A 27,967-nucleotide genomic window follows, 5' to 3' on the forward strand; every position below is an offset into this window, starting at 1 on the left:
GTGCGTATGTGTGCGTGTGTCAGCAAGCACTTGTAGCCGGCTGAATGAAAAAATAAAGAGAGCATTGTCTTTATCCATATTAGCTGTTACTCAACTGAGTGACACACAGACAGGCATGAAGGATAGGAAATCAGGAACAGACAGACAGACAGATAAGGGAGGGGGCTCTGGGGAAAAATATGCTGATTTGAAGAGAAGATAAAGTGATAGCTCAGTATTTGTGAAAGTATGGCTTCTTCAACTTCTCCAGTAGGTCAGTTTTTTCTTCTTCTGCTCTATTCCTTTGTAAAACACTGACATAATTCCAGCATTTTTAGTGATGGCTTAGAAAAAATGTTCCTGTAAAAGTCAGCATCTTAAATATAAACATAAATAAATACATGTATGTGTATATGTATGTATAAATATATACGTTTCAGATTGGGGATTTAATTGCTGGGTTTGCAGTTCACATTTTGCGCTCTGTTTGTGCCTTCCAGGTTGCCATCCAGATGTCGCCGTGCCCAACCTCTCACCTCTGCCTGCTGGTCCTGCCGGTGATGTCACTGCTGCTGCTCCTCTCTCCTATTGGTTGGACCTACGACAGCCTCACTCCAGGGTGTCACTTATACCGTGAGTCACACACAGTTTTAAAAGATACTGTGCCCACGGACAAATACATAAGCTCAGCCTCTATTTGCATGTCAGGATGATTGGATAATGCAGACACACACACACACACACACACACACACACACCCCCAAGAAGCATGATATTTGTACGTATGCTGCCCACAAGCAGACTGACATAAAAAACAGACATATTCAATACATATTCTTACACTTTCATCCACAAACAAAATCATTTAAAGGTGCTATGTGTTGCATTTTCACCTCACTAAGTCAGATCACATTAGTATAATAATAATTACCATAACTGTTGTGTGGTAATTAGCATATCATCTTTACACTGCTTTTACATCTTGTGCCACTGGATCACATCTCAGTAGAAATGTGCTGGATTGCTTTGAGGCACCAAACTGGAAGAGGGTGCTGTTCTTCCAGAGCAGAGCTAAAGCTTTTAGAGATTTCTTTAGTCTGGCAGATGGAGGAATGAGTGAAAGAGTGATGAAAATATCACTTTCAACATGTTTATGAGGGAAAACCTTAGACCAGGGAAATGACATCCTCTTTGCAACAGGAAGCAACATAGATCGTAAGAAAATGTGGCGTTAATTTCATTGAACCCTGGCAGTAAAATCAACAAAGGCAAAATAACAGAGGCTACTAGCCAGCTCACGTAGCATGTACACTTTTCTGAATTCCTCTGCTCTCTGATCTCCTCCCTCCAGCCTTCAACGTGACCATCCGCAGTGACCGGCGTGGCACATGTAAAGGCACCCATCTGGTCTACGCCTGCGTGGGCTACTGTGAGTCCAGCGCCTTCCCGTCCAGATACTCCGTGCTGGTGGCCTCCAACTTCACCCACAACATCACCTCCGCTTCACGATGCTGCACCATCAGCAAGGAAGCCAAGGTGAGTGAGGAGGGAAGAACTCTCTGGAAATTTTTTTTTTTTCCCTTGAATACTTACAAGGAATAAACTCGACTCTACTGTTAAAAATGTAGGTAAATTACAACTAAATGCGGGTAAACTACATTTCTGGCTTTAGAGGAATTAAAGGAAACTGCATGGATGTTGTATTTAAACTGTGCACTGATTCATTTGTTCATACTTGTTCACATTGGTTGGCTTGTCCTCCCTCAGGTCAAAGTTCGCCTGGACTGTCCCCGGGGCCGTCACCATGACGACATAGAAATCTTGACGGCGAAGGCATGTCGCTGCGACATGTGCCGCAAGTCTCGCTACTGACATGTCGAGAGAACACGGCGCCTTCTGAAGGCACATCAGGATACAGACCAAATATCCATTCAGTCAATTCAGCATCTGACCCTGCGTAATGATACTGCCTAATAATAACTGAAATACAGAGAGGATGTGGAGAGAAGTCTTTGCTATTTCCATGTCAATTTCTGTGACATAAAAACTGTTTTTAATGTTAAAGAAAATCCACTTGAAGTTATTTAACTGAAATGAAACTTTCCACCAAGTTACTGCAAAAACTAGTGTTTTCTTCTGTTTTTAATTTTTTTTTTTTTTTAATTTTTTTTTTTTTTTTAGGTTTATAAAGTTGTGCTATTTGTCTATGTACTAGGACTGTAAATGTGTATGTGTTTGCAAGTGTGTATGTATGTGAATGTGCATGTGTGTCTGTGCATATATGTGTGTTTGTGTGTGTTAAGTTACAACAGGACAAGGGAGGCCTTTTAAGGAAAGCTTGATTGACAAAGATCTGTGTTAATGGCTTTATGTCTTCACTTTAAGACACCAACGCATTTTTTAATACCTTTATCTTGAGGATCAGTTTAAACTTGTCTTTTTGAACAGTGAACAATAGAAAAACTGTAGTCACGTCACATTCCACACCGCAAACATCTTTCTTATTCACTAACATCATCATCGTTTTCATGTTGGGAAATATGTCAAACTGAATGGGAGTATTTTCAACAAATAAGGTGCTTTTAACTGGAGAAATGGATGCAGAATACAATTTTTAAATTCATAAATCACTATCAAACATCAAAAAATAGACAATCTTTGGAATCGTGCAGTTCTGATAAAAAGCTATCATACACACATTTAGTTTCATTCTTCTTCAGTAACCACTAAACACAGACAAAAGACTAAAGAATGTACAAAACTTTATTTATATTTATGAATTTGAGCTGCGGATATTTTGTGAATAATATCTATTGGTGACACCAGCGAATGTTGGAAATTTTGATGAAATGAAAATATTGAAAACTGCACTGTACAGAGTTTCTGATGAGTTTTGTTTCAATAAAATGCTATTCTACAAATGTAAAGTAATTCATGTGAGCTCGCTGATTTGATGGCCAGGATCTAAACACGCTACACACACACACACACACACACACACACATTGCACTAGTGAAGAAAGGGACCATAAAAAAGAAATACATGGCTTCCACTTACACTTAGCCCTGGTATGTTTTCACTGATGAAGCACCCGATGAAAAATGAAAACCATTTTTTCACTGATTAATTTATTACTATAAAACATACATGACAATGTATAACCACAAAATTATAAATAATACAATAATAACAAGTCCACATCTTATGGGTCCTGTTAGCCACTAGGTAACTCCTGGAATTATATTATGAAGTTATATTTATAGTCTGCCAAGAAATAAGATGATCAAACATGTGAGTCAGCAGAGATGCTACATAGGAAATATAGTAGCAATATAGCCATGTATTTCAAATGATAGATCATCATCAGACATATGTATTTTTCTCTTTCTACACATGCAAAAAAAAAAAAAAAAAAAAAACTTCAGACATTGTTTATTTAAAGTCAGTGTAGTTAACATCATGACTGACTAACGATATATAAAATAAATGTAACATAGGTTGGGTAGGATTGGGGTTTTCATTTGACAACACACTGCTCATTTTGCTGACGTTTGATGAAACACAAGGATTTTTTTGAGTGCAGAGGCTGTATATCAAGATACACCTGATGAAGGTACCTGGACTGAAAAATGGTACAGTAGCCATAGAAAAATAAGGGCTTACGTTTGCTTACAAAAAAGTGCCTGAGCTTACTTTTTTCATGTATTCTCTGATCTTTGACTCCACTGAGCATAATTTGGGGGGATTTCCCAAATGTCCAAACTTCGCAAGGTCCTTTGTTGACAGGGTCCTATGTTCCTATGCTCCAATGTCCAAATTTACCAAGGTCCTATCTTCCCAGGGTCTTAAGTTCCCTGGGTGCTAAGTTCCCAAGGTCCTATGTTCACAGGGTTCTATGTTCCCAATATCCTAAGTTCCCAAGGTCCTATGTTCCAAAAAGCCTAAGTTCTCAAGGTCCTATTTTGCCAAGGTCTCCTGTCACTCAACTCCATATAGCACATAATTGGAACCTGTAATAAGAATCCCTCCTGCTATATAGAGCTGGGGAGCATAGGACCCTTAAAACATAGGACCTTGGAAAGATAAGACCCCAGGAACATAGGACCCTTTGCCATGCTCCCATTATGTGCTATATAAATCTGGGGAACACCGAAACCTAAGAACGTAAGGATGGCTCCAATTTTTGAGCACACCAACTTTCTTTGTTTGTGGCAACATTCCTATAGTCTAATTTCATGCACAATCTTACACTTTCCCAAATACTGTGATCTCAATAGATCTTAAACTCTTGGTAACACTGCTAACTAAAAGTGCATCAGAAATCCCCACACTCCTTCAAATACAGGTTTTTGTGACTGCTACTAAACTCTTGGCGCCATTCTTGTTTGCCCCTCAGAAGGTCTCACACTCGGTGTCCTGGGTGGAGCAGACGGCACAGTGGCAGTGCAGGGCCATGGGGTAGTGGTAGAGAGGAGACACATCAGGCTGGCAGCCCGGCAGACGGGCCGTCATCATGCGGGTACGGCTGTACGTGCACACACGGTGGTGACGGTGGATGTAAGGCGGGTCTGGGACAGGCTTCTGCAAAGTACACACACACACACAGGTGGAATACTGGGTACTTCTCATTCTATTTTTAAGTATGTCCTTTGACTAGTGCGGTGTTTCCAGACCTATTTACCTAGAAAGAGTAATGCCAGGTGAGTGGAAGCAGAAAAGCCTCGGATATTCAAGCTCCACTTATTCCTGATATAAGATTCAGGACATGTGCTGAGGCCTGATTCGCAAAACTTTGTAGATGAATTAAAAAAAAAAAAACAAAAAGCTGCTCTTTGCTCTCAATGCTTTTTATTCTGTAGCCTAAGTTTTAAAAACAGCTTTTAAGTGTCTGCCTAACTTTCTTCTTGTTTTACCTCCTATGAAAAATGGAACTCTTGAAAGAAGTTCGACTCCTATAAAATAACCCTCCTAATTGTCTTGACATTGTTGCAGTGAAAGTCTCAACATTTTTTCAGGTAAACCCACATTTTAGACAATTATAATTAATGTCATCAAACCCGCTGATTTAAATGAGTGAAAACCAACTCTTTGCCATTACGGTTACGAGAGAAATCACTCTCAGCTCTTAATAATAAGACAAATTTCAAGAAATCATGTGGGGGTTGGACATTAGAGTCTTATTCAAAGCTTCTTGAATTTTCTTCTAAGTCAGATTCATCCTGAAGTGACTGATCGGGTTTCTCCAGCCCTCGTTTGCTGACTGGTGGAACTATTTTGTCTCTTATCACTACCCAATGGCTGTGGCGTAGTGATACAGAAACAAAGTATTTCCACCTGTTAATGCAGTGGTTGATATTGGAGACACTAGGAAGTGAAAGAATAAGTGTAATTTGCCTCATCAATAGTTTTCTGCCTCTCACAGTCAAACCTTAGCCAGCGCTGAGTCATAACACAGTCGGCTCTTCTTTGTATTTCAGCTTCTCCAATACAAGTTACACTTATGATCACATTTGCATCTCTCTAATCACTTTGATCTAATTTGTATCTTGTTTAGGTGGAGATCTCAATGCACAAACTTACAGATGTTCATTCTCATATTTTTAATGCTCTATATCAGACCAAAGCTGCTTTGTAGAACTTGTCCAATTTTTGAGGCTGTGTTGTGTGTGTGTGTGTGTGTGTGTGTGTGTGTGTGTGTGTGTGTGTGTGTGTGTGTGTGTGTGTGATACACTACCTCCCAGGTGTGGCAGCGGCCCCAGCAGGCCTCTGTGGTGATTTTCTGGCTCCTGCAGCCGGGCTTCTGGGCCACAAAGGAGAACTCCCGCACTGCGCAGCCCCGGAAACCATGCAGGGTCGTCAGGGTCGTCGTCACGGCAACGCACACCACCGCTGTCCCGGCAACCAGGAGGAAGAACAAAGACAGAGAGAGGGAATGGAGATGCATCCTGGGTAGAAAGAAAGAAAGAAAGAAAAAGAAAGTTAACAGTCAGATTATGCAATTAAGCAACAAATTATTAATCCTATCATTTATTGATAAACCACCAACCAGAAAAGTCTTTCTGTGCGTGTTACAGTCCAGTATAACCTTTGTTCTGTCATAAGAAGATATTGTTAACTGACTAGAAAACGCAAATTATTTGGAGAGTGACAAAAACCTTTGAGGTTATAGAATATTTTGAACTTTTTTGAGTATTAATGGTATTATAAACAAGCTCTGTGAGGTGCCTTCCTCCCTGTGTTATTATCTTGCAGCTCCTTGGATCTTAAATTATGTCCTGGGCTTGAAAAATAGCAGCCGACCTGTGGTTCTGATGAGAGCTCCAGTAGGTTATAATAAACCTAGTTCCTATATTGTAATAGATAGCACAGATTAATATCTACTCAATACAGCTCATTGGACTACACTGATGTAACCTGATGTACTTTTTCAATTTTATTTCATTTTTTATATATATATAGGTAGATGTGATGTAAACTGTACTGACCGAGTTGTAGATCTTTATTGCTTTTGGAAGAGCAATGACTTTGACTCACGACTCCCTCTAGTGGCCACTATGGCTACTGCAGCCAATAACGGGGGAAAAAAATCCAACTTGAGAATTCGTTTAATCCAAGGGTATCTCTGAATATTATTTCTCTTAACACAGGGGACAAAATTTGCCAGTGGCGTGGGCTAATCCCTCTTGTTACCCAAAAAATAAAAACGAACATATAAATGAATAAATGAATAATAATAATAATAATAATAATAATAATAACAACAATAATAATAATAATAATAATAATAATAATAATAATAATAATAATAATCCAATCTCTAAAACAAGTGAAACTATTTGAAATAATTAATTATCTTACCCCACTTAGGATTTTAAGACAGGATATTAAAGTGAAACTCATTAAGATTAACTTTTTTTGGAGTGTGAGATGGGGAAAAAAAGACTAATTAAATCGCAGCAGCTCTGTTTGTGTAGCATCACAGTTTTATTGATCTCACTTTGATGTGGTGAAGGTGACAGTGACCGTCCCAAAACCTGTTCAATACAACCGTGAACACTACACATCACAACAGCAGGAAACGCTGCCGCATGACTATTAATTATCAGATTTTAGCAGTAGCGAAAATATCAAATTCAAAGAGTCTCAAAGTTATTGTCAAGTGGAAAACTGCAATCAGATCAGTGGAGTGAAAGAGAGATTTTTAATTTTTCAAGCGCTCGCCAGATTAAAAATATTTTGTTTGCGCTATTACCTGCAGGAGTTCAGACTCTCAAAATTAACAGATGAAAATAAATAACTTTATGAAAACTCTCTGGTCTTACCTTCTTGTCTGATGGTCTCTGCCTGGTCTGGACTCCTGTGTGTGCTGTGCGCGCGTGAGTCTTTTTGAGTGTGCGTGTGTGTGTGTGTGTGTGTGTGTGTGTGTGTGTGTGTGTGTGTGTGTGTGTGTCTCCTCCGGCGGACAACAAGCAGTGAATGGAACCAATCTGTCCTTGTTGTTGTTTTTAGAAGGCCATTAGGGCGGACGGACACTCTGACATCATAGCAATTATAAAGAAAGACCATTAGAGACCCCAAGCCAGAAATAATGGCGACTCCTTGGAAAACACACAAGCCCGTCAATATTGTCTTAACCCCTGTCTTTATCTGCGTGCGCGCGCGCGTGCATGTGAGGAGAGAGATTATTCTTTCCATTTCTGCAGCATGGACACACACACACATACACACACACACTGAGGGAAGCAGAGCAATATGATAAAGAGCAGTGTTACTGTAAGTGTGTGTGTTCAATCTTTCTATGCATGCATCTTAATCCACTGAAGTCCTTTTCTTATTAATTTGAAGCCGTTCAGTGGTTTGAAAAGGTTGCAGCTGCTCTAGTAAAAATTAAAAAATAGCCCATTAATGAAAAACAGTAATTTGTGAAGTTTTACATCTTCAGCTACTGGATGATCAGCTTCTTTTTTTTCTAGTAGAACTACACTCACTGGCCACTTTATGAGGTCCACCTGTTCAACTACTCCTTAACACAAAAATCTAATCAGCCAATCACATGCGAGCAACTCGATGTGTGTAGGCATGTAGGCATGATTCCCACAGGCTCACCAAAACTGGACAGTAGAAGGTTGGAAAAACCTGGTCTGATGAGCTGGATCCATCCCGCCTTGTGTCAGCGGTTCAGGCTGCTGCTGGTGGTGTGATGGTGATGGTGTGGTGATTTTCTTTGCACATTTTGGGCATCTTAGTACCAACTGAGCCTCGCTTAAACACCACAGCCTACCTGAGTGTTGTTGCTGACCATGTCCGTCCCTTTGTGGCCACTTCTGATGGCGTCTTCCAGCAGGATAGAGCACCATGTCACGCAGCTCAAATCATCGTCGACTAATCTGTAGCAACTTTGTGATGCCATCATGTCAATATGGACCAAAACCTCAGAGGAGTGTTTCCAGCACCTGGTTGAATCTACCTAATAAAGTGGCCGGTGAGTGTAGATTCATTTTTAAAAGAGAGAGAGCAGGACGCCCCGCTGGCTCACTGGATAAGAGCACATACCACTTGTTAAGGCTGAGTCCTGATCGCAGCGTCCTGGGAAATGTAGCAGAAATGCTCAAAACTAATTTAAATAAAAAAAGAGAGCCAACATGAAGAGAGTGATGTGGCCAAAACAGTGTTCAGTCCGCTTTCACTTTCAAACCAGTCGCTAGAATAAAATGTTGCCATGTTCCGTTTCTGCAAAGCAACAAATGTTGAAATGTCAACGTTTCTGAACCAAAAATAAGTTGCATATCAAAGTTTAGACATGCAGCCAATGTGGTGGAGCGTGCGTCAACGTCCCATGAACTCTTTCGATCTCGTTTGCAACCTGAGCCACTTTGGTTTACTTTGTTAGACGATAAAACGACTTGGTTACAGTGAAGAAAACATTTTGCTGTCGTGGTTAAGGTTAGGAAAAGCTCATGGGTAATGTTACAAAATGTTAGTTAATTATAGCAAATCAAAAAAAGGGGATTTAGCAACACTGCGTTAGTCCTCAATCAGCTCTTTGGCGAGGGTTAGATCAATAGAAAATATATTCAGGTTTGTCTCCTTTTTAAGAAAACAGCCTGTGTAGATTACCACCACAACGTTAGCTGAAACCTAAAATGTCTTTCGCTTGACACGAGACTTGAGCCAAAAGAAGCAAGTGGACACCAAGAGACAAACACACACACACACACACACAAAAAACAGCAGACTCCCAGAGTGTTTTCTCAAAGTGAAGTTTCATTTTTAGCACATAGGTTTTTTTCTCCATTCTACACCCCCTGTAATGTTACGTACAGTAGTAAGCCTCTCTACATTCAAACCCCCCACCGCTGTGTTGGTCCCCAAAATATACATCTTCTTCATCATCTTCATCATCTTTAATCATCTTCTCTAAGGTTTTTCTTCAACACAACAAACACAGACCATTGGGCAGACAGTGCAAATCTAGAAATTCAGTGAAGTTGCTACGTAATGCGGTTGTAGGTTTAGGTATTCTCAGTCCATTACTGTTGCTCTGACTTATTGCCATTCTATCATTTCTAGCTCTACGTCTTTCTTTGCACGGACACTATAGTTTCCTCTGTCTTTCTCCTCCTCTTTTCGTCTTCACCGGCCGCTCACGCTCCGCCCGCGTACCCCCGACCGGATCAAAGCGTTCTGTTTGATCTCGGCCACGTGAGAATGGCCGCGGAGGGGGAGACGTGGCGAGGAGCGAAAGCGGCGTGCCGGTGGCCGTCGTCGAGGCGACGCCAGAGCTCTCTAGGAAAACACTCTCTCCTCTCTCTCTTCCTGTTCCGGAGCGACTTCTAGAATGGGCGGCGGGATTCCGGAAAACAGAATCACCGATCTAGAATTATCCCTTAGGATTCCGGAATGGGTCCTTCTAGAACAGTGGGAGCCGGGGTTCCATTTTCCCCCAAGTCAGCTGACTGACTGACAATAACAATCAAGAGGGGTTGTGGGTAAACTAGCCAAAACGAAACCAAAAAAAAAAAAATCAAAGAAGTAATAAGCTTGAATTTCATGACAGTGAGGTGACTCTTCTTCTTTTTGTGTGTGGTTTTTTTTTTGAGTAGGCCTGAGTCGAAACGGCATTTGAAATGCAATCAAACACGTAGGAGCGTTTGTTCGTGTCTTCCTGGTGTGCCAGTCAGGTGGAGCTTATGGTTTGTATTTGGTAAAACACGAAATGGCACAATCATAAGATGGCAAGAGGGTGGAGCTTGTGGCTTTACTGAACTCAATCACAGATCAACAAAGTATTTGCGGGGAAAAATGGAAATGGAAGTGGCAATGGCAATGGCAACGACAAGCACGCACAAATGCACTGCGACAAATTTAAAGGTGCACTACGCAAAATTAAGGGTCAACTGAAGTGAGGAGCATTTCGACTTAACTGACAAATGTGGAGTAATTCTGTGTTCAGACAAAACGCGAAGCGAGTTTATCACGTGGCGCAAACACATACAAAGTCAACTCAAAGGCGCGAGTGATGTGAAAATTCGTGTCATTCATGTGAGTCGAAATTGGCAGCGGTTTTCTGCAACATGAACATTCACCTCCTGTTTGTTCTGAACACGCCAAAAGAATAAAATCTCACTGACCTGAACCATGTAGACTCAACCATCAGCTGCCACGCTTATTCCACATTTTTTTGCAATTTTACGTAGTGCACCTTTAAGATTTGTTATTTTGGTTTGCCGAATCACTAACTTATGGTCAGAACTTGGAGTGCCAGATGTGACGGTTGTGATCGGAGTGGATTTCAAACGCCGTTGGACTCAGGCCGGCTTTGACGTGAGTGTTTTGAAAAACTGCTGGTCTGATGGGTTTTGAACGTTTGGTTACGAAGCAACGGACAGCTAGCTCTGCGTCTCGAGCGTCAAAGTAACAATCAGTCGATTTGTTTTCACGATACATTCGGATTCAAAACCCTGTTCCTCAGGAAGGAGAGAAGGAGAGAGAGAGAAAAAGAAGCCAAGAGAGAACGCTCCTCTCTCTTTCTCTATCGCTCTATCTAACGCACATCTCCTGCTCACTGGTTTACTCACTTGGATACGCGAGCATTCACACATGCGCGCGCGCACACACACACACACACACACACATACACACCCTGACCATCATCTTCAAATAAGGTAACATTTCCTGATCAAATACAAAATAAATAGCATCAGTATCAGTTTCCACAAAAATGAGCAAGATAATACAAAAACCAAGAAGAATAAAACCCAACATAATTACAAAACGAAATCATTTTCATCAAATGAATTTACACGTAAAGTACCTTTAAGACAATGTGAATATCAAGGACGTAACAGGAGTAAAAACAAGAGAGGAGGGGGGTAAACATCTGAGCGGGACACCCACCTCCCGTTTAACCCCCTAAAAAACACACAGAGTATCCTGAAAGAATGAAAATATTGCTAAAATAGTTTTTTTTTCTGTTTTTTTTTCCTCTCGTTATCCCATCCCTCTATCGTAATGACCAGACAAGAATAAACGGATTTTGTTTTGTTCACACTGAAAACAAAGTTCTAGTCGTCGTCGTCGTCATCGCGGTCGCCATCTTAGCAGCGTCAGGCCTGCTGCACCTTAAGGAACAGACGCTTCCAGGTTGGAAATCCAACTGGATTTCAGTGTTTTTCTTTTTGGTTCGAGACACTTGTGGTGCGCTTCGCTTTTGTCTGTCCAGCAGCCTCTGCTCTGAACCAAGGCTTTCTGCTCTCTCTCCCGATTCGTTCGTTGGTTTGACCCGTCGCAAAAAAAATTAACGGTGCACTCCTCTCAAAACACAGCTTCCAGAACGTAACGCAGACGTGACTTTAACGGGGTGAAGCAGGAATTGCGTGTCTTTGTGATGTGTTTGAAACTCATTTCTAGTGCACAATAAAAACAACCCCCGACCGCAAAATACTCCCAACCAATCCGCTGTGCGTGTGCCGGAAACACAAACAAAAGAAAAAAAGAAAAAAAAAAAAAAAAAAAAAAACGTAACGGCTGCTCAAGATGGGATGAGTTTTTTTTTTTTTTGTCGTTTTTTTTTTCATTGTTTTTGGACTGCAATACCCCTTTAAATCACACCAAACGCACCACAAACATCTGAAATTGAGAAAAACGGAACAAAACAAAATAAAACAACAACAACAACAAAAAATCCAGTTCATTCCTCCCCTCTATAAGGTCTGTTAAAGGGGAATGCCGCTGAATTTCGGCGCTCACATTATGGCCTTCTCGTACAATTAACATAAAGATGTGAATTCAGAAATTCGGGTCGGCCTTCCCCTTTAAGGTTTCTGCTACACTAGTGTTTCTCCCATAATACACTACAGAAATATCCAGAGACATATGTATATATATAAAAACATTATCATCATCATCATCAGTAGTACTTAGAGTAGAGTAGAGTAGTAGTAGTAGAGTAACAAGTAAGAAGAAGGAACATTATTGTAGTTAATATCATTATCATCGTTATCATCTTCATCATTGGTTATTTTAACCTTGAGGGACTTCAGGCTCGTCCTTTGGTGGAACCCAACGGGATGGCAGAGGAGTTAGAGCTGTTTACAAGAACCACAACCAGCAGAGAGTGTGTGTGTGTGTGTGTGTGTGTAAGTGTATGTGTGTGTGTGTGTGACAAAGAAATTCATGTGTGTATGGAATGTTTCGTGTGGATTTTTGGTACATTATAATTTTTTTCTTTTAGCTTGTGGCCATGTTGGATCGTATGAGTGAGATTGGCTCGACAGGGAAAACCGGGGTTTGCGGCCAGCAGGTGTGTGTTCCTCTCTGTCTGTCTCTCTGCAGCTCCCACCTAAATGTGCATGTACCTGCGTCTATGTGTGTGCGTGTGTTTGTGTGTCTGGTTTGTGCGGGCAAAAGTTTTGGGACACTTGTGTGAAACCGATTCCCTTTTGTTTCGTTACTTTGCCGTCCACGCGTGAAATAAGCATCTCTGACCAAAAGACGAATACGAGGTCACGGTACAGATTTTCGTCCTCTGCCTCGCTTGGTTCGATGATAAAAACATGTTACACAGACGGCCACAAACTCTGTCACGCTGGGACCCAAAGGAGAAATGTCCTCTCTCACTCTGAGTCCCAGGGTGGGAAGAAGCAGGCCAGTGACCCGTTTCGGTTTCTGAGTTGTGTGTGAGGCCAAAATGACAGGCCGCACTTTTGGTGAGTATTCATCTTCTGATCTGAAATGTGACGTGTGCACTGCAAAAAAAAAAAAAAAAAAAGTGAACCAGTTTCACACAATTTTGCCAGACAAAGAGGTACCGAAGTTGTACCTTATGTCACCGAGTTTGACAAAAAGCTATCACCCGGTGACACAAAGTACAGCTAATCGTTTCATTCACTGCCGTCCCAACACTTTGACCAACGCCTTCGTGTCTTCTTCCCGTCCCTAACAACCCCTGTTATCCAATCTGTGCGGAGCGGAACCTAAGTGGCGCTCTCCCCGGCTCCGGCTCCGGAGGAGGCCCCGCTGGGCTCGGGGTCGGGCTGATCGGAGTGAGCCGTCTGCGGGGAGGAAGGGGCGGGCGGGTCCCCTCGCTCGCCCCGCTCCTGGAGGTTGCGCTGGTTCCGGGCGGCCTCGGCGAGCATCTGCAGCCGGCGCTCCTGGTGCTCCTCCAGGCCTCGCCACAGCTCGGCGCGCTCCCTCTCACGCTTCAGCTCCCTGCAGGGAGACGGACAGAGGAGAAGGGACACAGAAGAAGGAGAGATGAGCTGTTAGAGGAGACCTGATGAACGATTTAATGATGCAGCCGCTGAAGCGAAGGGTAACACATTTATATTTTTTTCCCTTATCAAGCACAGGTATCAAGCACAAAAACTGTTAGAGCGAGAGATGGAGGTTGATGGAGAGCGATGAGACAGAGGGAGAAAATGGTTGGACAAAGGCTGGATGAAACAATACAGTGATTCTTATGCCTTGGAACCACGCCAGATCAGAAAGCACCACAACAGTCCCACTTTGACTCATCACCAGTCATTTTATCTGTCCATCACAAATACCAGATGCAGGAATACTCCAACGTTTTGGGCAGAATAGCCTTTTTCTGGCTTACCCAGACTGAGACAAGATGTTTGAAACCATTTTCAGCTCTGTACGTCCGGTGGTTCGGTTCTTATAGGTAGCAATTCATGGTAGCTTAGCATAAAGACTTGAAGTCTATGGGAGTCGTTAGCCTAGCTCCATCAAAGTGAAAAAATAAACCTTACAGCAACTCCAGTGTATCATATTTAAATTATAATATCTTAGAAAAAAAGTTGTTTTAGGAGATGTTAGATGGTGGAACTGTCTCGGTGAAACACGCACCGCTGAAGGTAATGGAAGATGCGGCACAAATTAACTTCTCCTAATATGGCTCGTTTTCTTAAAGGAGTATTCCCTTAAGAGAGCAGTGGAGAGAAGTAAAAACTATAATGTTGGCCGATATTGGGAAGACCTGCCATCTATGTAAGATAAATTTGTTAATCATCCACTTTGTCATGTTAGCCAATATGTTATCTGGCTCTCAGTCTCAGCTTGATGACATCCCCAACGTACATCGAGCCCTACAGCGATGCTGATTGGTTCTGTTGCTCCAACTTGGAAATCACAGATGAACTGAGAAACATCAGACTTGCAGAAATGCTTGATAGTTTTTAAAGTGAATGAGTGATTCACGGGTCGGGTACACCTGCAACTGCTTTGGCTTGTTCCTGTCATAAATCCTAACGCCACCATCGAAATGTAAACTGTAGGTACTTGTCCATTTGCTATTTATTATTATTATTATTTGTTCTGAATTAAAATGGTCCAAATCTTCCGTGGTTCTGGGTCAGCAGACAGTGGATGCAGAGTTTGAGTCATTATCTTTGCATTGCAACTTTATAGTTTCATTTTTATAGTTTCTTTTTTAAGTTTTCCTTTTTTTCTCTGCACTAATTCAAATGATATTTTATGCTGTGCAGATACAATTATGGCTGTGGACAAGAAGTCTGAATAGGACTGGATCATCCTCTATCTTCAGTTAGAAAGAGTGAACGGAGGAGAGACAGAAAAAGAAAGAGCAATAAAGAGTGAAGTTTGACAGGAGGTAATGGATGTGTGGAACTATGATGTGATCCGTGTTCAAAAGATGACATAGGCGATACATATTTAAAATATGAACTATAACGTGGTGGTTCATGGAAAAAAGGACCATTTAAAACATGACTTAAGATCTTTCTGGTTCCCCCTCTTGTTGTCAATCGTGTCTCCAGTGACACAAACGCACACAAAGCGAGTGAGTCATACGCACTTCTGTTTCTCCACTTTGTAGGAGGCAGTGAGGTCATCAAACAGCTTGCTGTTCATCTCCATGAAGGTCTTCAGCACGTTGTAGATCAGAGACACGATGGTCCTGGTGGGAGGGAGGAACAAACAGAAGCTTTTCATTTACCTTCTCTTCTTCTCCAGCCTCGGGTGACGGAGACACAGATGATGAGGAACATTGCCACTGCCAGCCTGCTAAATTTGTGTGGGAGCGCTAATTTGTTTTCCCGCTCTAAGACTAGGGGGTTGCAGGTTAAACCTCCCCCTGCTGACTCTAATGTGATTTTTTAATCAATTTATTAAGGAGCCAGGGATAAAGCTCACACTTGTAGATGAATATAATCAGTACAGCCACAACTAAACTACGATGAACTGCAGATTAAACACAGGGTAGCAGGATTTGTGTGTGTGTGTGTGTGTGTTTGTTACTGACTGGTTCCAGTGCTCCTTGGAGACTCTGTAGAGGGTGGCGAAGACCAGCGGCAGAATGACTTGACAGTTCTCCTCTATCAGACTGAGGATGTATTCATTGTTCCAGAAGTACAGAGCCCTCTCCGCTACCTGGAACAGACAGAGAGAGACCGAGGATTTTTGATTTTCATTTATCAGTTGTTAGAGGATTCCACTCATTAGCCAGATGTTTGTGCCCGCAATCTCCTGCAATCCATGTAATCGTCTGTTTCATAAAATATTTATCGGCGGATTACTGTGTTGTTGTTTCTTTTGCAGTGATATAATAGATCACAGTTGCTGCTGTATGCAATGAGATTACTGTAATCCAGTTCACTGTAATCCAGTTTACTCCCCAAAGTGAGAGAGAGAGAGAGCACTCTCGCATTCAATGACCTGAATTTTTATAGAACTACACCAATAATCTAGCAGTTATATTTGGCTTTCAAATCCAAAATAATAACTCTCCTCCGACACTAACCTTACCTCCAAGACACAACACAAGACAGGAAGGCATCACTAGATCAATTTCACATGCACTACTACAACAACAGCTATGGACAGAGATGATTTTTCCAAGTCTGCAGCCTGTTAATGATGCCGCTTTAAGACCTTTTCCTGCATAATAAATGAAATAAAATGAAAATGTGAAAAGAAGAGAGATGCTACGACGTCTGTGCTCTTACAGGCTTTGGAATGACTTGTGTAACTCCACTATGATAGATGTTGGTGATTATGAGCTATTATACAGTTCATGGAACACAGATTCAAAGGCCCACACCAGTGATTTTTAATGTTTGGCCCATTTACAACAATTTCCCCACATTTTACTTTTGCAAATCATTTTGCAAATCACATGGGGGAACTGAAGTCTTCACAACTTATAATCAAAATCCCTCCATTTTGAAATTTGATTTTTTTTTTACCCGACTTATAATGTTCTGCCTCTGACAAAATTGTTGTCACTCATAAACCTATAAATACCTCATAAATATTTCCCTGTGGACTATTTTGTGGCAGAGAGACTGTTTCATTCTGCCCAATTTCATGTCATCAAAACACAACAGTGCTGCTGCTTTTAGGGAAACTAACGCGGACGACTTTATTTCAGCGATGGAATACTGGTGTGAAGAAAGTGTGAAATCTCTGGAAGTTCATTTTCATATCGTAGTGGGATGAATGGAAACAAATGACTGGATAAAAGGGAGGAAAGATGATACGGGAGTTCTAAAACATGATGGCTTGCTTTGGGAAAAGATTAGCAGAAACATGAAATTTATACATTTTGTAGATATTAGGGCACATATCAAATCTCTGGTGTGGTCGTCTAAGATGTTGATCTGTCATATTGTCCTGACCTGGAAGTGAGGGCTGGAGATACAGGCTGCGATCTGTTTGAAGAGCGGCTCCTGGACCCGGATGAACTGAGACGGTTCGATCACATCCAGGATCTCCTCGATCTCCCCCAGGAACATCACCTGGGCACACACACACACACGCACGAATCAGCAACATATATGCCTTCTGTGATGTCAAATCTGTATCACTGTGCATGTAAGGTAATGCTCCATTTGCACACTTTTATAAACGCTATAACCATTATCAGCTCTTATCTATTCATCCTATTTGAAACACAAATTGAGAACAGACATCAGACTAATTTTCATCTTATACTGACATTGTGAAATGTAAAAGACGTGATTCCAAAAACTGGCTTACAGTAAGATATAGGAGTCGCATAACTGTGAGATAAGTCATAGAACAATGACAAAGTGTTCAGCTGTTTGTATTGAAAGCAGTCTTGGGCAGTGGTTAAGGGAACAGGAGGAACATAAGCAGAGACACATCACCACCTTTTAATAATATCTGCTGCCTCACCTCTTTCTGCGTGCAGGTTTTGGGCCAGTACTTAAGCAGCCCTCTGATGATCTGGAGAGAAAAATAGCGAGCATGTAAATATTACAAATAAATACCGCGGCCATTAGCTCAGCAGGGTGTTTGGCTGCCATCCACCTGCATCATCTCCATTAACTTGGACTCACATTCTGCCTCGTGCATTAAGAAAACAGTGCATTTGCGAGTCAGCACTGAACTAGGTCAACTGTCTCATCTTCGCTGAACTGTATAGTTCACATTTCCTGCCATCATTTTAGTGAGAATATCCTGGAAGAGACATCAGTTTCTTCCTATAATGATCACCAACTGGAGATCACAGTTAACCTGCTTTCTAGTTACCATTACATCAGTGGACTTGTTCGATGATTGGCAATAATATTAATGGATTTGAATGGAGCTTGGTCATGAAAAACCCAAAGTCTTACATATTCAGTGACCGTAGCATCTTTCTCCATGAACTGCACCACACAGTAGGCCAGCTGCAAGGACAGAGGAAAGGTGGTTAGAGCACACACGCAATACACACACACACACACACACATGCCCTGAAGCTGACAAGGAGACAAGGATCTCAGCCCTTATCCCTCGGGATTACACACTGCTAAAGATCGGAAAGAGAAGTTTTCCAAGGGGGGATGTGTGTCACAAAAATGTGTGTGTGTGTCTCTGTTTCTAAACGCACATCAGCTCTTGTCTGATCTTATATGATCTGCAATCATTTCCTATTATTCTGTGTGTGTATGCGTGAGAGTGTGTGTGTGTGAGTGTGTGTGTGTGAGTGTGTTTTGCGGTTGCCCCCTCCACCCAGGCCGGTTGCCGTGGCGAGTGGGCACCGTGGCGACGGAGAATGTGTGTGCGTGTGTTTACTTCGGAAGGAGTGATGTCACACACTCACACACACACATACACATGCACACCCACACACACACACACACACACACGTCCCTTAAGGGCAATCTCAGATAGAGTTCAGACCTTTGTCTTTCTGTCTCTGCCCTATTTATCCCATGTACTTTGGCTTTGCTCTTAATATTGTTGCGTTAGTCAAGTTCAGTCGGTTTCCGCGTCATTATCAGAGGTCGGACTGTGGTGTCGTTTCATATTTAGGCTGTAAAGGTTGTGAACTTTCACGGCTCAAGACGGCAGAAGTTGTGTACTTTCCCATTCCCATTCCAAAAGATTCCGACTGTCTCTGCAGCTGCAAGCACTTTGATTTTTCAAAGATTTCAACACCGACTTCGATGGCCCTTCATCTCAAGTGAAGTGACTCTATCTTCTTGCAGCCAATCATTTTCACTTTTTTTTTTAACTCCTGCTTTTCTCATTCCTGGCCTGCGGCTGCGTTATCTGCCGTTATCTCGGACTTTCTGCTTCACATTTTCATCTTTAACCTCCCTTTTTATTTTTATTTTTTTACTTTTCTTGTTTATTCTGCTTCCTCTCTCGTTCCATTCCTGCCCGTCCCGTCCTTAGTTCACACCACAACACGGCGACAGGGGCGCACGGGATGGAAATTAGGAGGTGAAAAGGCCAGTGAAAGGTGGGATGTCAGGCTTGAATGCAAAAAAGGAAAGCGAGGAGAGGGGGATTAAAATAATGTGCTGAGCGGTCAGACTATTTAAAGTATTAGTGAGGCATTAGAGAAATGACTTGGAGTAAATATGATGTTGGATTCTGTTGTTAGGTCAGGCTTTGTGCGTCCGTTGCCGTTGTTAGGTTAAAGATTATGGGTACTATGGCGTGTTAAGACTGAGGTTTCACCGGTGCTGATTTGTCAAGGTGACGCGTCAAATACGGCTCTATTTTCGGTGACAAGCTCACTGTAGGGAATTAGAAGATTGGCCTCTTGCCACATTTTGATGCTATGTTAACTGTTTCCATTAATTTGTTTTTTTATTTTTTTTTTATAACCATGACAATTCAAGATGTGTGAATCATCCTGGCTTCACTTAGTGTAATCTTTATAAAAGCCTCTCTTAACAACCTGAACGTGAGAGCGGATCTGAAGAGGCTTTTGAATGTAATTTGGTGACTAAAACATTAAACATTCTTTATGTTCACCTCTCAGATGTTTGAACCGTGGGAAATTATACACATCGCAGATTTTCAGTGTGTTTCTGAAGCCTGGAGCCCTCAGCTGGCAAGTGGCTGCTCTCCCTTTATGATGAAAGTGTTTTTTTTTCACATCCAGAATAATCAGTAATATTTGCGTCAGTGCAGATTTGTTGTGATGGATATTTCCTTCCCATGCAATCGCTGCACCTTGTGCATGGGGTTTAGTGCTGTGTTTACTGATAATGATGCATTTCCCCGTGCTGAGAGAGATTGAAGGCGACTGAGGTGCTGCTGTGATATTTTGATATTCAGATCCAGAACTGGGTCACTACCGCATAGCCACACCTACTGAGCAAAACTGCTGTCCACTAGCATTCCTTCCCCCAGTGACCCTGCCTGTCAAAACTGTGTGTGTGTGCATGTGTGTGTGTGTGTGCGTGTGTGTGTGCACACCGAATGTGTGTGTGTGAGGGGGGGGCTGGGAGTGTGTGAATAATGCATGTGTGTGAACCACAGGGAGAGAAGACGGAGAGGAGAAATGTAGGGCACGGTGATGCTGAGACCCAGAATATAAACACACACACACACACACATGCACACGCACACACACGCACACACAGGCATATAAGAACAAGAAGAGGCTGTCATTCCCCACCCCACACACACATACACACATACACACATACACACACACATACAACAGACCAGTCTGTGGAGAACAAACTGTACCTTCTGCATAATCAAATAATGCTCGACACAAATACAGACACACACACACACCCACGGCTACACACACACACACATACACACACACACAGATCTGCACAGCAAACTAACTACCCTGTGTGCCATCAAACATTATGATAAACCAACAACACACATCCATACACCCACACACAGATTCTGCTGTGTGTAACTGAAAGGTGAGCGAGTCTCTCTGCAGTGTGATGCGTGACTCAAGTCTGCCCCCTAGCGGCGGAAGAGCCGTATTGCAGGAGTCAAACAGATCAAACAGTTCATGTGCATTGGCAACCGCTGCACAAAAACCAAGCAGACTAATCTTAGTGTGTGATTATAATGACTCTTGGCAGCGTTAACTCTACAGGAAAATGCAAGCCTATAAAAGAGAAGGAGCCACTGTCCACTGCCGAAAAGTATTTCATTGGTTTGGCTTTCTCAAGGCCAAAATGTTGTGTCAGACACCCTGATGTGAACAAAAACCTGAGGGGAGACACTGAATACTTGTTTTGGATTTTCTTTTTCCTTTGGTATGAAAATAATGAAAACGATATCTCCACAACATCAACACAAAATATCAGCCATTGGCAAACTCAAGTCAAAAATGTTAATGTAGCTCTTCCCAACAATGGCAGGGGAGAAAAACTGTCAGCAGGACACACACTTAAAATATATAAACATGTGCTTTTCACAACTGTGGTGCTCGTTTTTGATGTTCATGGTCACATCATCAATCATATTTGGGTTTCACTGTTGTCAATTGTAAAATGTTAGGAGTTAATGACTTTTAACACCTTGAATTCTGATTTTCCCTTAAAATTAAAATTAAAGTGACAAATTTAGAAAAAACATATTGTATGAGAATTATGTCAGATACAAATCCTATATCTGCTGATTGCTACTCTTCATTTATAATAACTAAAATATTCAAACCCAAGAAGCTGCACCATTCAATCAAATAGAAAAGATCTAGATGTGCATCATTTTATACACATTTCGCTGAAGCTCAGCAGGACATAGGTGGTGTCTTTGGAAACCTTGGGATCTCTGCTAGAATTTGAAGTCAAGTCCTGTGGGTTTGAGCAAAGCTCAGCCCCGCAGCATGCTTTTGTAAAGACAAACAGACGTAAAGACAGACTGGTAGCAACACTAGCCACTGGCCTGTACCACCTGACCACAGAGGCAGAGGTGGAAAGTGGAAATCTGAAAAAACACTCCCAGGATGTGTGGATGCTGCATTTCTAAAAAGCTGAAAGGTGAAAATAAAGACATTTGAGGCGTGTGTCACCGACCTGTGCGTGGAAGATGGAGAGGGACTTGGCTGTGTGTAGCGGGATGAGAACCCGAACCAGGAACTGCTTGTGTTCCGACTTCAGAGGCAGAGCGAAACCATTTATGATGCTGCAGAGGAGAAAATCATTGAGCCATGTCACTGGATTGTCTGTGTCTACAAGTATGAGACACTTCAATGGCGTGTTTTCTTTTTTTCTAACTTGTTCGCCTTCCTTCTGGCAAATACGACACCCAGCGTTTTCAGTGACTGCTCTCTCATACTGACAACCCTTAAAATCCTAGGGCTTTTTTTTTTTTAACATTTTCACTTGTTAGTTTGTCTGCTTGTCAGCACAATATCTCCAACACGTACAAATAGATTTACATAACATTTACAGGACACATAGGCCTTCACCCAAGGAAAAACAACAAGTCTTTGGTTTCCGTCATCAGACAGTAATTGTTATTAGGCATAATTGAAACATGAACTCATTTCCAAATCTGGAGACGGTGTGTGCTGGATCAAGGTATGAATTTCACTTCAAACCCAGCGATAGGAACGATGTGTTTTGTCGTAACAGCACGTTGAAGAATCGTTCAGCGCTGGCGGCGGTTTGCGCTCTCCAAGTTCCTACTAATTTATTTCGGTGGCATCTTTGGTGCTAAATGTTCATTGCTGTGGTGTTTCTGCATGACACCTCCAGCAGATCATTTGTCAGTCAGGCAGTGGGTCCAGCACTGTGACATTTTTTGTTTTTAGGCTTTCTGTTGATGGAGTTTGAGGCTCTGTAGGGTAGCACTGCTCGGTCATGGCCCTGAGTTCTTCTTCTGTTTATTGCATCTACAAGTCTAACGGTTCAATAAACTCACGGTTTGTGTTGTGTTTTTTGGGTCATGATTTCAGTTTCAGTTTGGTTTGTTTGGTACCTCGGAGGAAAAAAAGCAGTGCTTTGTCTTATTTGCAGAAATTAATTTTTTCATTCAGAGACTCGGGATAACAATATGAAATCAACATGCACTGGCTTATTTAAAAAAAAAAACATACAAATACTACAGTTAAGTGTGTGGTTTGCAAAAATGCAAAATCTTACCAAGAATATTTGTCTTATTTCAAGTCAAAAATGTCTTATTTCTAGTCAAAATATCTCATTACACTTAAAACAAGACATGATCACCTCAGAAGAAACTTGTTTTTAGACAATTTTCACTTGTTTCAAGTGAAAATTCACTTGAAACAAGTGAAAATTTGCTTGTTTCATTGGCAAAATTTGCCAGTGGAAAAAGTGAAAATTCACTTGAAATAAGTGAAAATTAGCTAGAAACAAGAAACAAATTTTGCCAGTGAAACAAGCAAATTTTCACTTGTTTCAAGCAAATTTTCACTTCAAACAAGAGACAATTGTCTAAAAACAAGTTACTTCTGAGGTGATCATGTCTTATTTTAAGTGTAATGAGATATTTTGACTAGGAATAAGACATTTTGACTTGAAATAAGACAAATAATCTTGGTAAGATTTTGAGTTTTTTGCAGTGTAGGCTGTTTTGTGTATTGACCGGTTCATTTTTTACAGTTTGGTTTTAACCCACTAATTACAACAAACTGGAACTATAAAAATATGCAGTAGGTGCTTCTTTGCTACCAGACCCTGAGAGTTTAGACTGGCAAATATACACGCTTTCACGCACTGAGCTGGATTTTGTCAGTCAGCGACAGCGAGTTGCACAAGCGACGTGCATTTATTTATATGACAATGACACAGATTATTACTTTAAAAAACTACCACTCCACTCCAGTCATCTGTGTGGAGGAGCAGCCTCTCTATTCTTGTGCCGCGTCTGTTTCCAAGTCAGTGGATAAATGTGTGGTCTGCTCGGCTCACTACGAGACTGAAGGAGTTCGGCCCACAGAGAGAGAAGAAAGAGCAGCAGGAGAGTGGGAACTGATTTCCTCTCCTGCAGACAGGCGTTGCAGGGAAGGCTACCACTCGGGCTGTCATTTTGCCGGTCAGTTTGTCTCTCTGTCTGTCTGACCGACTGTCTTGGGATCAGCGCATCTACCTGCCCATCGATCGGTCGGTCTGTCTGTCTGCGTCCGTTTCATAGAGCGGCCCTCCAATAATATCTGCTTCTCTAATCTCTCCCTGTGCCTCCCTCTCATCCTCTCTCTCTGACTCTCCATCTCTGTCTTCCTGTCTCTTATGTGTCTCTCTCTCCCCATTTCTCCATTATGCATTCTCCCTCGCCCGTCTTCCTCTCTCTCTGAGTGTGTGGGAGGAGCTATAAATACCACTGTTACCACCAACATGAATACAAACCTCTCTCTCCTCTCCCGCTCTCACTTCTCCTTCCTCCAGCTGTGACTCACTCACTCATCCTCCATCCCCATCTGCATCCCTCCCTCTCATCCCTCTCTCTCTGCCTCTCTCCCCATCTCTCTCATTCTTCCCTCCTTACTCACCTTGCATCCTTCCTTTCCTCCCCCTCTCTCGCTTTCTTTCCCTCTGACCCATCATCCTCCAATCTCAATGAAGCGATTCACCAAAATATTAGCACCGAAAAAACATGAGCTCTTTTCACAAGACTAATCGTGCGAATCAAGGTGAAAGCTATCGTTGCTTTTCTGACTATGCAAGTCACCGATCGTTGAAAAGCGGTGAAGACGAACGGGGGGAGACAGGTTTGAAAGAGAAATCAAACATCTTCTACTATTAGAAAATGGCTGCTGACAGAAAAATAAACCCAATTACTGAAACATCACTTATATTAGTGGCTATTTTAGGGAAGAAAATACAATTATTATCCTGTCTTTGCAAGTTTGAGCTATTTATTTCAGGTAACAACTTTTTCTCCATTTGTATGTAGGCAGCATTTTGGATTGAGACCCTTCGCTTTTTAAATTTGCAACCGTATAAGCAAGATCGTACAAATCCAGAGTGCAACTGAGTAAGAATGAGAAGATGAATGCGAGGAAGTAAATGCGACCTGGTGTCACGTATAAGGTCCTCCCGTGCAGCTAGAACCGTTATTAGCACACTTCATCATGCGCATTATCGCCCAAATCTCTCTCCACATCTCCGTAAATCTCTTGTAAATGTGTGTCCATGAAGAAATATTAACACGTTTGATTAAACAGTTTGGCACAATATCATAAAGCAGGCAAATTACTCCATAAACCTAACACCTCTCTGCATCCCTCTCCTTCCATCTAATCTCAATTGTCACAGGAAGAGAGAGATGAATGTGTAATATCAATGCAGGATATTTTTAAGGCCCGTCTGCTTCATTTCTCTCTAACAGAGGCAGACAGGAAGAAGACGGAGAGATAAAACCCAGGCCAGATTCCGACCGTCAGGACATCCACGAGAAAAATGAATATTTACCCTCGGTAATGCTGATTTGTTTGTGTTTACCCGCGTCTCTCTCTTCCCTCCATCATCCTTTATGTATTCTGTCTCTCGCCCTCTGTCTCCCCGCCCTGTCATACCTCTGTTTGAGTGCAGAGAGCTTAGGACGCTGTGAAGTTACGTCACTGGTTTGTTTTACTGGTTCGCCTCCCTCTGTCTCCTCTCCATCCCTCGTTTTCACGCTCTCTCTCTCTCTCTCTCTCTTTCCGTTGAGTATATTACATCACTGGTTAATTTGCATCCCTCGCTCTTTCCTTCTCTCTGTCTCTCAGTCATCATTTTGCATCCAGAGGGAGCGAGGGTCGACTCCTTTGTGCTCGTCCCACGCTTTCTCCCCCTCTCTCCCTCTCTCTATTATCCGTCATCTCTCCATTCTTGCCCCATTGATCTGTGTACAAGCATCTCTGCTCGCGTAGGAAGACAGAGAGACATGCTTGTGAACGCCACTCTCTCTCTTCTTCTTCTTCTTCTTCTTCTCCTCTCTCCGGAGCTATCACATCTTTACATGCCTAAGCGGCCAAGCGACAACATATAATCATGACAAATCGGTTGCCGGTTTCTTGTTGTCGCCGTCCTTCCATCCTCCCTCTCTCTCTCTCTCTCTCTCTACCCTTCCATCCATCCCCTTTTCTTTCTTTCTTTCTTTCCTTCTCGAATCCCTCCCTCCTTCACCTTTCATTTCTCGCTCCGTCAGTCTTAGCACCCGTGACAATCTCCGCTTGATAAGAGAAGAGGGAGCGATGATCAAAAATGAAAAAAAAAAAAACAAAAATAACTGCATCTTGTTTTCATGTTGATCGGTTACGGTGCTGGCTTCGCTTTGTCGCTTTGCCTTTGAGACTTTTTTTTAAAATTCACTAGGTTACCAGCTGTCTCATGAACAGCTGCTCGAGTGTGTGTGTGTGCGCGTGTGTGTGTACGAACCTGCCGAGGATTTCCAGCAGCTCCGCGACTCCGTTGAAGTGCTCAGTTTCATATATGAACCTGAAATGCAAAGAGGGATGCAAAAGTGGAATAAACTACTTGAAACGTCATTCCTTCTTGGTTCGTTGCAACCAGCTAATAGAAAAGGAAACAAAACTCGCAGCGTGGCAGCTCTCTCGATGTGCTTGCAATTGTGTGGCAAACAGAACAAAAGGCAAACTCGTGTCACACTCGGTGAAAAAGAAAAGCAGAGGATGGATTGTAATTAAAACCATCATGTCACGGTCTTTTGAGGGCCGCTATTCAGCTGTCAGCACGAAGCAGGATGGAGGGCTTCTGTCATGGCTGCTGCTCTAACCGGTGTAACCACGGCTGGGTGTGTGTGTGTGTGTGTGTGTGTGTGTACAGGCTTCACTGCAAAAAGTCAAAATCTTACCAAGATTATTTGTCTTATTTCAAGTAAAAATGTCTTATTTCTAGTCAAAATATCTCATTACACTTAAAATAAGACATGATCAGCTCAGAAATAACTTGTCTTTAGACAATTTTCACTTGTTTCAAGTGAAAATCTACTTGAAACAAGTGAAAATTAGCTTGAAACAAGAAACAAATTTTGCCAATGGAACAAGCAAATTTTTACTTGTGACACAAGTGAACAAGTAAAAATTTGCTTGTTCCATTGGCAAAATGTGTTTCTTGTTTCAAGCTCATTTTCACTTGAAACAAGTGAAAATTTACTTGAAACAAGTCATTTCTGAGCTGATCATGTCTTATTTTAAGTGTAATGAGATATTTTGACTAGAAATAAGACATTTTTACTTGAAATAAGACAAATAATCTTGGTAAGATTTTGACTTTTTGCGTTTTTTGCGACATTTTGAGAGCGTTTCTCAAAATGAAGACCACATTGCTTTCTGTTGCAAAGATGATGTTAACGCTGTGTAGTGCAACCAAAGTAAGAACTTCCTCTTTTGTGCCGTGAAGTAATGAATGTAAAAAGCAGTGGCACGGGCCGCTTGAGCTGCCAAATGCCTCTTGTGTTCAGAATGCTAATGGCTGACGGTGCACACAGCAGCGTTACATCCTGTGTCTGCTGGTGGACTGAGGCTCACCTGAGGAAGATGTTGTTGATCTGTTTGCGGATGTAGGCTCGGAGGCCCAGTAGTTTTCCATAGACGCGGTGCAGGATGGTCTTCAGGTACTCCCTCTCCCTGGGGTCCTCACTGTCAAACAGTTCCAGGAGCTGCACACACACACACACACACACACACACACACACACAACCAAACACCAACACACTTACAAATGCTTGCACTGCTGTATGTGTGAGGGCATTTCATTCAGCCATTCAACTTTAAACTTAACTTCTGGTTAAATATAGAGTTGAGATAACCCTGTTTAATTTGCATATTTATAAAGTATCTGCATGCTAAGAGACATAAACACACACAAATAGTTCATGAGCACAGATTTACAATCACCGCCATTTTTATACATGCGCGGCTCAACCTTGATCGCACATTTTGAGAGCACTTTAACAGGATGAAACTAGGCTCTGCAGTGGCCGGCCTTTCAAAGGAGACCTTCATTTATTTATATCTCTCCATTTATCAAGGCTTGAGAAACATTTGAGTGCTTTGAATCTGACAAACGTCATCTGGAAAGGCAGGAAAGGGAGAGCGGCGTACCTGCAGGACGAACTTCTGGTCGACGTAGCGCTTGGCCATGGACGGCTGGAAGTCCGGGCTCTCCAGGAAGCGTAGGAAGAACTCGTACACCAGCTAACACACACACACACACACACACACACACACACACACACACACACACACACACACGAAGACTGTATTTTGCTACTTGTAAGCTATTCATCACTGTGGATGTATGTGTCCATGTTATCTGTAGGGGATGGGATT

At 42.1% G+C, this 27,967-nt stretch overlaps 3 protein-coding genes across 3 annotated transcripts in view; 1 reads left to right on the top strand and 2 right to left on the bottom strand.

Annotated features, from left to right (window-relative positions):
• Nucleotides 1–491: 491 nt before the first annotated feature.
• gpha2 (glycoprotein hormone subunit alpha 2) lies at nt 492–1,851 on the top strand. The gene is made up of 3 exons (XM_030076673.1): nt 492–612; nt 1,331–1,515; nt 1,747–1,851. The coding sequence occupies exons 1-3, from the start codon at nt 492–494 to the stop codon at nt 1,849–1,851; spliced, it is 411 nt and encodes a 136-aa protein (XP_029932533.1).
• Nucleotides 1,852–3,408: 1,557 nt separating this feature from the next.
• Nucleotides 3,409–5,923, bottom strand: LOC115376759 (glycoprotein hormone beta-5-like). Its single transcript, XM_030076517.1, has 2 exons — nt 5,714–5,923; nt 3,409–4,560 (listed from the first exon to the last, which is right to left on the bottom strand). The coding sequence occupies exons 1-2, from the start codon at nt 5,921–5,923 to the stop codon at nt 4,372–4,374; spliced, it is 399 nt and encodes a 132-aa protein (XP_029932377.1). The 3' UTR covers nt 3,409–4,371.
• Nucleotides 5,924–11,415: 5,492 nt separating this feature from the next.
• ppp2r5b (protein phosphatase 2, regulatory subunit B', beta) overlaps nt 11,416–27,967 on the bottom strand; it is a 42,326-nt gene continuing 25,774 nt past the window's right edge. Inside the window, exons 4-13 of the mRNA XM_030076256.1 lie at nt 27,740–27,832; nt 27,164–27,294; nt 26,052–26,111; nt 21,744–21,852; nt 18,084–18,137; nt 17,641–17,691; nt 17,121–17,240; nt 15,746–15,873; nt 15,299–15,400; nt 11,416–13,689 (exon numbers count right to left, since the gene is read on the bottom strand). Of these exons, the coding sequence (XP_029932116.1) occupies nt 13,455–13,689; nt 15,299–15,400; nt 15,746–15,873; nt 17,121–17,240; nt 17,641–17,691; nt 18,084–18,137; nt 21,744–21,852; nt 26,052–26,111; nt 27,164–27,294; nt 27,740–27,832 (1,083 nt within the window). The 3' untranslated portion in view covers nt 11,416–13,454. The remainder of the gene's footprint in view (nt 13,690–15,298; nt 15,401–15,745; nt 15,874–17,120; nt 17,241–17,640; nt 17,692–18,083; nt 18,138–21,743; nt 21,853–26,051; nt 26,112–27,163; nt 27,295–27,739; nt 27,833–27,967) is intronic.

The sequence above is a fragment of the Myripristis murdjan genome, chromosome 18 (genome assembly GCF_902150065.1).
Source record: "Myripristis murdjan chromosome 18, fMyrMur1.1, whole genome shotgun sequence".
Lineage (NCBI taxonomy): Eukaryota > Metazoa > Chordata > Actinopteri > Holocentriformes > Holocentridae > Myripristis > Myripristis murdjan.

Bases quoted from the DNA above. Each gene is read 5' to 3' on its own strand.
- gpha2 (XM_030076673.1), top strand. From the start codon at position 492: ATGTCGCCGTGCCCAACCTCTCACCTCTGCCTGCTGGTCCTGCCGGTG. The intron at 613-1,330 runs GTGAGTCACACA...TCCTCCCTCCAG, and splicing joins TCCAGGGTGTCACTTATACC to CCTTCAACGTGACCATCCGC. The intron at 1,516-1,746 runs GTGAGTGAGGAG...GTCCTCCCTCAG, and splicing joins CCATCAGCAAGGAAGCCAAG to GTCAAAGTTCGCCTGGACTG.
- LOC115376759 (XM_030076517.1), bottom strand. From the start codon at position 5,923: ATGCATCTCCATTCCCTCTCTCTGTCTTTGTTCTTCCTCCTGGTTGCC. The intron at 4,561-5,713 runs GTAGTGTATCAC...TGTACTTTGCAG, and splicing joins GCCGCTGCCACACCTGGGAG to AAGCCTGTCCCAGACCCGCC.